Source organism: Vulpes vulpes, chromosome 1 (genome assembly GCF_048418805.1).
Source record: "Vulpes vulpes isolate BD-2025 chromosome 1, VulVul3, whole genome shotgun sequence".
Classification (NCBI taxonomy): Eukaryota; Metazoa; Chordata; class Mammalia; order Carnivora; family Canidae; genus Vulpes; species Vulpes vulpes.
The window spans coordinates 80,064,822-80,075,954 of record NC_132780.1 but is presented as its reverse complement, the minus strand read 5'-3'; the positions used below and the strand labels follow the sequence as shown (position 1 = coordinate 80,075,954).

The 11,133-nt window shown below is 46.0% G+C and overlaps 1 protein-coding gene across 1 annotated transcript in view; it reads left to right on the top strand.

Moving 5' to 3' along the window:
* The first annotated feature begins 544 nt into the window (after positions 1-544).
* Positions 545-11,133, top strand: part of AKAP12 (A-kinase anchoring protein 12) — a 95,712-nt gene continuing 85,123 nt past the window's right edge. The window contains exon 1 of the mRNA XM_072767878.1: positions 545-908. Coding sequence (XP_072623979.1) covers positions 747-908 — 162 coding nt within the window. The 5' untranslated portion in view covers positions 545-746. The remainder of the gene's footprint in view (positions 909-11,133) is intronic.

The window sequence follows — 11,133 nt, the reverse complement described above, 5'->3', positions numbered from 1 at the left end:
GCGAGCGCCGGGCCCACCTCATCCGTGGCCTGATGCGTTAACCTCTCGGTTCCCTGCTCCTGCCACGTGAGGTGTCCTAATATGGTCGGAGAAGCCGGGGAGCCTTGGCCTGTCTCCGGGCTAGTGAGGGGGAGGCTGGGACCAGCCGACGATCCCACAGCCCCAAGGAGAGCCGCGGGGGCTTGGGGTCCGCCTGGGGGCGACTGGAAAGCGCGCTGCCGCCGCAGCTCTGCCCTGGTTATCAATCATTTAATAAACCTCAGCAAATCCAATCTCCCCTGGGGGCCTTCTGGCCTCCCCTGCCCCTCCGCAAGCCTGGGCGTCCCCCCAGCTGGTGTCGCCGTGCGGGGACCGGGAGGGCCCGCGGGACCCCGGCGGAGGCTCGGGTGCGCCGCGGGTCCCACGGCCCGGGGGGAGATGCTGCTGCAAGGCGTGTCTGGGGCTGCGCTCATGTGATGAAGCGAGGGAAAAACAAGGGGGAGGAGGAGGAGGAGGCAAAGAGGTGGCTTTTTTTTTTTTTTTTTTTTTTTCTTTTAAGGAGTTTGCCGCGAGCGCGTCTCGTTCATTCGCAGTCTGGGCGCGTTCGGAGGAGGACGGCGGGAGAGGAAGGCGCTCCCGGGACCTCGCGGGCGCGCGGCTTCTGCTCCTCTCCGCGTCCCTGGACCCGCGGGAAGCCGCAGCCGCAGCCGCAGCCGCAGCCGCAGCCGCAGCCGGGCGCCTGGGCGCGGGGGAGCCGCCGCGGAGCCATGGGGGCCGGGAGCTCCACGGAGCAGCGCAGCCCCGAGCAGCCGGAGGCGGGGAGCACCACGCCGGCCGAGCCCCAGCCCGGCGGCGGCGGCCTCGCGGCGGAGGCGGCTCCCGGCGAGCCGGGGGACCCCGCCATCGCCGCCGCGGACCCCGCCACCAAGGTACGCGCGCGCCGGGCCACCTGCCCCGGGGGCGGGGGTTGGGCGGGGGGCGGCGTGAGCCCCCCCGTGTCAGCCGGCGGGAACTTCCCGGCGCGTCCAGCCCATCTGCAAACTCGGGAGCACGTACCCCTGTTCCCAGCTCTCCAGGGTCTCACGCGCCGGGGCGGGACCGGAGCGGCGGCGGGCGCGGCGGGCTTGCATCTTTGTCGCGGGTCTCGGGGGGAGGCGACTGCGCCATCCGCAGTAATAAAACCCGCCCCCCGCCCCCCGCTCGCCCTGCCTTTCTCCGCACTCTTCCGGTGGGGGCGACCCAGCCCGAGACTCGCGGGCTGCGCGGGGGAATCCGGGCGGGGTGGGGGGGCGGTTAGGGACCCGCGCGCCGAGGGTCCCGCGCGCCCCCGCCGCCCCTCCCCGCCCCTCTTTCTCCGGGCGGCGGAAAGTCAGCTGTTGGGCCGGGACCCGCGGCGCAGCGTGGCGAGCCAGCCCCGTGGGTGCCCGGCCGCGTGCGGTGCCGGCAGCGGCGGGGCCCGGGGCCACCGGGTTTGGTACCCGGTCCTGCGGCGGCACCGCCTTCCTGGTGCAAGAAAGCCTGCGGTGTAGCTCGCTCGGAGCCAAAGAAAACCTGGGCCGACGCTGCCCTTCCTAAAGGGGTGACAGGCTGCGTAGGCGAGGCGGGGTCCTCCTCCTCCTCCGTTCGCGGCCCGGGGGCTCCAGTGCACGAACACTCCGGGGGAGTCGCCGCGGGTCGTCCAGGGATGCGGTCAGAGGCGTCCGCGGGCACTCCTGGCCCCCTGACTCTGGACGCAGTGCTGAGCCTCCTAGAAATTGTGTATTTTATAGTCTTCTGTCTTCAAAGCTGAAATATTTCTTCTTGGCCACTACAGCCGCCAAGACTGTGACTTGTTTGGATCGTTGCATTTTAGATCTATTTTCCAGCAAGTGTGTTCGCTAGCAAGGCGTCACCTAACCTGTTTTGCGATATCCTGATAGGAAGATGGTGGATAACTTATGCTCATATATTTAAAAAAAAAAAAAAAGAATCTATGTTTTACATGGGTTGGGAAGATGGTGGATAACTTACATATTGATTTTTTTTTTTTTTTACACGGGTTTACAACCTGTGTTGTATCTGAGGATACAAAATGTGAGGACTTGTAGGTGTTTACAGTGTGAAAAACACCCCTCCCCCCTTACAATCTAGGTAAATTTCACAGAACTGTGACCTCATTGCCGTGACCTCTTTTAGCTGCCCTAGTCTAGTTTGGGCTCTTAATTAGATTACTTCTAGTCTTTAATTTATAACTACTTGTAAAACCCATGGTCCCTAGAGCTATAGATACTACCAAGTAAAAACTGCTGGAATATCTAATTTTCTAAGACATGCCAAAGCTTTGGGCATAAATAAGGTGCTAGCCCGTTGAGGTCTAAGTCACATTTTAATACCTACTGTACATCACCTTTTGATGCCAACTACTGCCAAAATGGCCACATAACCAGTATTTTAGAATCTGGTAGTGAACGTAGTTTTAACGTGTAATTGCTAAAAGCTTGCAATTGGAGACATTTTTTTTTTTCTTGGTTTTTACTACTTTCAGGTCTTCTTAACAGTTCATGCTGAAATAGGATACTTAATCCCTTTCCTGGAAACTTGACTTTGTTCATTTAAAAATATTCCTTCCGTTCTTTTTGTCCTTCTGCCATAACCTCACCCTCCCTCTTTCCTAGTCACCATCTTGAAGCAGCCAAGCAACCTCCTTGGAAAAAAAAAAAAACTACTTAAATAACATCTAGACTATCATTGAACTCTCTGGCACACTGCCCAGTTATCAATTTGGAGACAAATCAATACACTTACATGTATCCTTGGAAAATGGTGTCGTTTTTCATTTCAACTAGCAAAATTTATTACACAGGTTTTCAAAAGTCCTTTTGAAAAGAACTCCCTAATTAAGAATGACTCAGCACATAGCTCTTGCCTCCCCTCTTGGCCCTGTGAAACTTCAGTTGCTGACCCCTGAGTAATCCCATCTGCCTTTCCAGGCTCCTGTAGTACCCCTGACCCATCCTAGCAGTTTCTACATTTGTGGGGTTAGTGTTCATCTGGCTCTGGATGCTCCACAAGAGCATGGACCCCCCCACCCCCATGCGTTTGCCCAAGTGTTCCCCCATGTGTGTCATGCTTCCAGGCGTGGAAGACAATACTAGCTCTCTGGTTTTGATTGGATGTTGTCAAGTTGGAAATACCTTGGGCCATCTCCTTTTTCTACAATTTAACCTTTGACTGTGGCCTTATTGTGCTCTGCGTCATGTATCAGATAGGCCAAATAGGCCCTGTTATTAATAGACTGAGGAAATATTTTGGCAAAAAATGCTGATTCAGGGTCTTTGGTTTTCTACTTTTCCAGAAATAAAGTGGCTTGTTAGCATTGCAATTTCGAATTGTCTTTAATCTCAAATAGACAAAATATTATAAATGCAAGTGGCTCAAGTGAGTCCTGAAATACATTAAATTAGTCCTGAATTAGGTACCTGGATGGCTCAGTTGGTTAAGCGTCTCCCTTAGGCTCAGGTCATGATCCCTCAGGTTGTCATCCTGGGATCCAGCCCCTGTTGGACCAGCAGGGAGTATGTTTCTCTGTCTAACTCTCCCGTCTGCTCTACTTGTGCTCTTTCTCTCACGCTCTCTTTCTCAAATTAAAGAAAAAAAAGAAAAGACAACCTTTGAATTAGATATGAATCGCATCTTGAGCTATCTTGATTGGGTGTGTGGACATTTGGGGGTTTAGACTAATACAACCTCCCCTTTCCTGGTAGAGTGCTGATCATTAACTAAAGGCTATTAACAGATTTTTTCCCCCTATGTAATAGTATTTATATCAGTTGCCTGCTGCCTAGTTAGTAATCCAGTTTACTTTTTTTTTTTTTGTAAATTGTAGTTATCTGTCATTTACTAAGTACTCAGCCCTCAAAAGATGTTACACTAATTGAATATCATTTCTATCAGATCAGATGGAGTGTAAAAAACCTTGATTATTGAAGCCTAACATTCAGGCACACTGAGGTACATGTCTTGGGTTTATCTGGTGTATTTCTTTTTATTTATTTATTTATTTATTATTTATTTATTTATTAAAGATTTTATTTATTCATGATAGACATAGAGAGAGAGAGAGAAAGGCAGAGACACAGGCAGAGGGAGAAGCAGGTTCCATGCTGGGAGCCTGATGCGGGACTCGATCCTGGGACTGGATCCTGGGACTCCAGGATCACTCCCTGGGCTGGAGGCAGGCGCTAAAACCACTGAGCAACCCTGAGATTCTATCCTTGGTGTATTTCAATAGAATGGAAGGAGTCTTATCTTACAGTCAATTTTTTACAGTCTTATATGTGTAAATTCTGGGGCGGTGATGGTGTGATCAGTTATTTGCTAGGTTTAATTTTGAGACTTGGCCATTTTGGCCACTGCAGGGGTGGAAATATAAGACTACTGTCTAAAACACTAAATGCAAGTAGCAAATAGAGGCTCCTGTTCCCCAATCACTTGTTTTTAAAAGTTTGAAAGAATATTTTCACTTAGATGTCAATATAGCAATATAGGGTGGAACAAATTTACTTAGTCTCTGGCAAATCTTGATTTCTTGAGCCAAGTTGTAAGTTCAGTCTGGACAATCATAATTCTGTGAATTATTTTTGTTGTATTTTCTGCTCAATCAGTGACTTCAGAGCTGAAAATGGAGCAGTGGTCAGTTGCAACCATGAGGCCCATGGGGACTATTATTCTATGTCCTTCTGGCTATGGTTCCATTAAAATTCTTAGATTTTTAAAAGATTTTATTTGTTTGCCAGAGAGAGAAAGCATGCGCAAAAGTAGGGGGAGCTGCAGGCAGAGAGGGAGGGAGAAGCAGACTCCCCACTGAGCAGGGAGCCCAAGAAGGGGCTTGATTCCAGCCCTGGGATCATGACCTGAGCCGAAGGCAGACACTTAACTGACTGAGCCACCTTGGCGCCCTCCCTATGGTTCTGTTTGGTTACAAGAGCTATGAATCACCAAAACATAAAGCTGTACACAAATAGAAATCATCTGATAGGTAGATTTAAGGATATGTTTGCTCTTTATGCACTAAAACAGACAACTGAATTGGCCAGCTGCAATTCATATTTCTTCCCAGGCTGAGGTAGGATACTTTGTCCCACTTGTCTTCTGTTTACAGAATGGAATGGAGAACGACAATGACCTTAGTGTGATTATGTCACCGGTTTTATAATAAAAGGGCCAGAATTTAGGACGATTAGGAGAGAATTAAATGTTTGTTAACAGTGGTGTAGTGTGTGTGTGTGTGTGTGTGTGTGTGTGTGTGGCTACCTGTGTTCCTGTGGATTTCCCCCAGATTACAAGAGGTGCTGCTTTGTGAGTAGAACGCAGTCCAAAAATTGGAGATGTGGTAGGAGAATGATCGTTTAGGAGACATAGATTGCAGTGCCACCCCTTTAATCCGTTATAGGTTATCCCCGTAGGTTAGTGGATGTGTGAAATCAGTGAAGATTTCCATTCGAAATACTTCTATAATGAACAGGCCTCAAACATGCATCCTTTTGAGTCTACTTTAGGTCTGCTAATGTCTGCTTTGATCACTTGAAAGCAATTAGAATAAAGATTATTCTAATTTGGTATTTTATAGGATAATTAATAAAACAGGGATACTTGGTGGCTTGGTTGGTTAAGCGTCTGCCTTTGGCTCAGGTCATGATCTCAGGGTCCTGGGATGGAGCTCCACATAGGGTTCCCTGCTCAACGGGGAGTCTCCTTCTCCCTCTGCCCCTCTCCCTGCTCATGCTTTCTCTCTCTCTCTTAAATAAAATCTTAAAAAAAAACAAAACACAGAAATAACATGTTTTGCTTTAAAAAGACATTATGAAATTATTTCTTTTTCTCCATCAGCTTTAACACATTCAGTCTTATAGAATACCACTGAAAGGAAAGTCAAGCTACATGGTGCTTATCCTGTCCTCTATAGTTCTATATGCTATAGTCCATTCATGAAGTGAGAAACTAGAATTTATAGCAGTGAGAAAAAGATATCAGTACTTTTATCTCATGAAAAAAGCCAAACTAAATATCCTTGAACACAATTCTTTGTTCTCTTATAACCTGAAAAAAATTATAATATAGAATGTTTCATTTTCAAATAATGGAAAAATATGAAAAAAAGCTGTGTTTGGAAGAGAGAGGCACTGTATATTATAAATGTAAACTTCTTTAAAATTTTCAAAATCTAATTATAATGGACTTGCCTGTTTAGATTTTAGATGATTTTCTTGCAAATTAGCACCTTATTAGAGACTCTCAGGGTAGGGTTTTGTATGATCATCCTCTTGTTTTGTACATCTAATAAAAGGATTAAGGGGAAGATGTTAATCTATAATAATTTCAGTGATACATACTTTCATATTTCTTATCTTGAATAATTTATTTAAACATATAATCTGACTTTCTTGAATCACAAAGTCTTCATAAGATCAAAAGTCCTTCTTGTAATAATTTTTATTTAAAAGCATTACAGGGCAGCCTGGGTGGCTCAGCAGTTTAGCGCCGCCTTCAGCCCAGGGCCTTATTCTGGAGACCCGGGATCAAGTTCCAAGTCGGACTCCCTGCATGGAGCCTGCTTCTCCCTGCCTGTGTCTCTGCCTCTCTCTCTCTCTGTGTCTCTCATGAATAGATAAATAAAATCTTAAAAAATAAATAAAAGCGTTACATAACAGGATTTAGTGTTTATTTTTATTTCTTTTATTAAGTAATCTCTATGCCCAAGGTGGGACTCAAACTTACAACCCCAAGATCAAGAGTCATACCCTCTCTGGACTGAGCCAGCGGGGTGCCCTTAATATTTTATTTTTATAAAAATGTTAATGGTTGAGAACTTTGATTTGTAGAGTATGGTAAAAGTAAAAACCTCCTATTACCTCCTCATCCCCCAAGCATTCACCCCGCTGGCTGGTGAAGAAGCGAGCTTAAGAGTAAAAAGGTGGCTCAGGTACTACTCGTATTTACTCATTCCTTCCCAAATTCATAAATGGTCTTAATTTTATTTGCTTGGACAGGGACCTACTTCTTTAGCAAACAATTTTTAAATTTTTCCTCTGGGAGCAGTCTAAAATCGTCCAGTTGCCAGAAATTTCTTCCTACTTCTGATCCATGAAATTTTGGAACCTGGGCCTGGGACTGGGGGCAGCAGAATTCCACTCCTGGGAAACAATAGGCTGAAGGCCTTCCCTTGGGTTCTGTTCTTCTTCTCATGACAAACTACAGCCTGCCTCTGTTAACTGGAATAAATGTCCTTTCCCAGAAAAAAAAGTAGATGCTCCAAAGCACAGAAACTAAAAGATCTTTCCCAGACCATGTTAGGCTTCTCTTAAGACAAGTATTCATGTAAGTTTAAAGGTTTCTGTCTTCCATGCAGCTTGTCTGTGATCTTTTAAAAAAGGAGGGAACCCTGTGGTTTCATTCTGCCCTGCTTTACTCCCCATTTTAGCAAAATACCAATTTTATGTTTGATTTGTAAAATAGATAAGCCAAAATTTAAGAAGGGGAGATGATTGCAACTCATTGGCTGATCTTTTTTTTTTTTTTTAAGATTTTTATTTATTTATTCATGAGAGACACACACACGGGCAAAGACACAGGCAGAGGGAAAAGCAGGCTTCATGCAGGCTCCATGCAGGGACCCTGATGTGGGACTTGATCCTGCAACTCCATCCTGGGACTCTGGGATCACACCCTGGGCTGAAGGTGGTGCTAAACCGCTGAGCCACCCGCGCTGCCCACATTGGCTGATCTTTTGTTATGTGCAGACGTTGCAAATCTGACTGTACAGTTGAATCACCTGGGAGCTTTTCAAAGACCCCATCCTAGGTGCATTGAATCAGAATCCCAGGCAATGGACTTACTGCTCATCAGGTATTCTGATGTGCCTGGTGTGGCTATCATTGCCTTAAGGAAGGCGTACAGGATGTAGGAGTCAATAGAGGGCCAGGGAGATGTGTTTCAGGCCAACGTGACAGCATAGGTTGACCAAGGTTGGAGCCTGTATGGGAGGGAGAGTTTGAGATGATGTTGGGAGAGTAGGACTCCCACCACACATTTTCAAGAAAAAACAAAGGGAAATATTTCTCCTACATAATTTCATCCCTTTAGTCTACTGTATTAAAAACAAGTGTGCTGAGAGTAGAAGCTTTTCTAAATGGAATGTGCTATTCAGGAAAAATAGATGTTGAATTCAATGTGATTATCTTTTCTGAGCAAGAAGGAGCTGCTTGTCAGTGTTCATTTTCATTTCCACCTGATGCCTCTTAAACCTTCCCTCATTTATCAATTTACAGCTTCCACTGTGCTGGTAAGTAGGGAGTAGCTGAGAGCTCAGTGAATGGTATTTGGCTGGTCCAAAAACCCTTGAAGAAATCTTTTTTTAAAATTTCTTTATGATAGTCAGAGAGAGAGAGAGAGAGAGAGAGAGAGAGAGAGAGAGAGGCAGAGACATAGGCAGGCTCCATGCACCGGGAGCCTGACGTGGGATTCGGTCCCGGGTCTCCAGGATTGCGCCCTGGGCCAAAGGCAGGCGCTAAACCGCTGTGCCACCCAGGGATCCCCCTTGAAGAAATCTTAAAACCTAACCAAGTGGTTGCAGATCAGAGTAGGGTTCTGGCTTTACCCATCCTATATTTACTAGTTAGTCTTGATTGCATAAACATTCTATTAGCTTCTGTACTGCAGGCGCTGTGCCAGGAAATGGGGATACACAGAGTGAGCTCCAAGAACTGAGGACTGAACAAGTCGCAAGCTTTTCTTTCCACATATGTAGCTCCTGAATCTGCTAGAAACGAATTGTTTTATATCTGGAGGGAGAGATCCAAATTTCATTTTCCACACCACACCGGTTACCTGTTGTTTCCAGTAGTATCGATTAAATAGCACCTCCTGTTTAAAATTTAAGTTTCCGCACTAGGCATAAACCTGCTATTGTTTTTTTTTCTCTAAACAAATTCCCTACTGTGCTTATTTGTAGAGTAAATTAAATGCATTAAGGGAGTGGCTAAAATGTAGTCAGTTGTAATAGCAAGCCTGGAGTTTAAAATACTTTTATATTCGACATCTTAGGTGTTACCTATAGAGGCCTCTTTGAGGCAGCCAGCTTGAGCAGTGGAAACTGTTAAAGGCAAAAGGGCCCACAGCTGAATCCAGAAGGGCCCATCGGGTGACCCACCTCAAAATATCCATGAGCCCCAGCTGACCCATGGACTACAGTTACCAAAAAAGGGAAAGTTTCATATGTCCCTATACCTCCTCACCATCCTGCTTAAAAAACGGCCCCCACCTGCTGCCTCCCGGCAGACAGACGCTCCTCTGCTGCCCTGCCCACCGCTCTCTGGCAGTGTGTTCAATAAACATCTGTCTCCTTTGTTCTGCCCTGGAGGAAGCCTGTGCCACCGGCTTCCACCTGATTGTGCCCCACATTTGGGAGCCCCATCCACTTGAGACACCGAGACACCTGGCCTGCCATGGCTCTGGTAAGTTGAAACACCCCTAAATAGAAAAAAGTAAGTGGGAAGCAGATGTTATCTTCTAGACTTAATTTTTCTTGATATGTAATAACATGCATTAAAATCGGTCCAGTATTCCAGGGGCACTTGGGTGGCTCACTTGGTAGCATCTGCCTTCTGCTCAGGTCATGATCCTGGGGTCCTGGATCGAGCCCCACATTGGGCTCCCTGCTCAGCAAGGGGTATGCTGCTCCCCCTCCCCCTCCCTCTGCCCTGTCCCCTGGCTTGTGTTCTCTCTCTCAAATAAATAAATAAAATCATTAAAAAGAAATAGCCACGTGTTCCATAACCACTTACCATGTGAAAGGCATTGGTCTAGATGCTTTGAGAGATGAAGAGACAGGAACACGCAGCATTATCCCCGAGTGCCTCAATCTAGGTGAGGTGATAGGGTCCCTCTAGGAAATATTCAATAACGACGATTCAGACACACTGGAGAGACCATAGAAGAATCACCATTGCTTGGTACCTGTCTTCTCAGTGAATTGTCCAGTTGAATTGTCCAGGTAGCTTCTGGGAAAGGAAAAGGACATTTTGAAAGGTGTGGCAGGCACATGAGGCCATTGGTTGGGAGTCCAGAAAGTGCCAGAAGATGAAGGAGCTGCATGTTTGTAAGGGAGGGGTGGGAATAGCATGATCCATGGGGTTGCAGCCGGGCATCGGGAGATTTTCACAGCAGAGAGCTGGTGAAGGCTGCTCATGAATAACACAGCAAAGATGCAGTTGCCACATGAGTGGATCATCTGGGAGAGTGGGGGGGCATGAGACCAGAAAGCGTGATTGGGGGAGCTTGTTTCGTTATACCCTCTTTTTTTAAATAATAAATTTATTTTTTATTGGTGTTCAATTTGCCAACATACAGAATAACACCCAGTGCTCATCCCGTCAAGTGCCCCCCTCAGTGCCCGTCACCCATTCACCCCCACCCCCCGCCCTCCTCCCCTTTCGTTATACCCTTGATAGTCTTCCTTACTCAATACAATACATGTTGTTGTAGTGCATAAGACAAGATTGTTGATGGATTTTACGGTGTCTAATCTTTGTTTACATTTTCAGTGCTGAGTGATAAGTTTTCACTAAGCCCAATGCCTCTTAGGAAACTTTGGTTTGAAGTTATCCTTCATTTGGATATTTATGTAAAACAGTCTTACTCCATACCCGTAACAAATCACAGGCTGTGCAAAGTTCAACCTTAGGTGTGGTCTGTCGACTTTGAATTTACATGATAGACACTGCAGTGGAAGGGAGGAAGGGTTGGAGATAGGCTTATCATCTGTAGGACCTTGCTAAGAATTAGCCAGCCTCTCTATGATGAATTTTCCTTAATTATTTGAGAAATGACATGTTTAACCAATATTTAGACATGAGTTTTTTTAAGTTTTTATTTAAATTCCAGTGAAGTGAAATAGTGTAATATTAGTTTCAGGTGTACAGTTTTGTGATTCAACACTTAGACATGAGCTTCTGACTCCTGTAGTGTTAATCTAAATATTTAAAAGGAAATTTTTGTTCTTTGGCCCTGTTTTATATGAAGAAAGTTATTGAAAAGTAGTGGAAAATGTCACACTAATGTTTACTGAATCAGTCTTGATTATTACCATCTTTTCTCCAATCCTGACAAAAGTTAGTG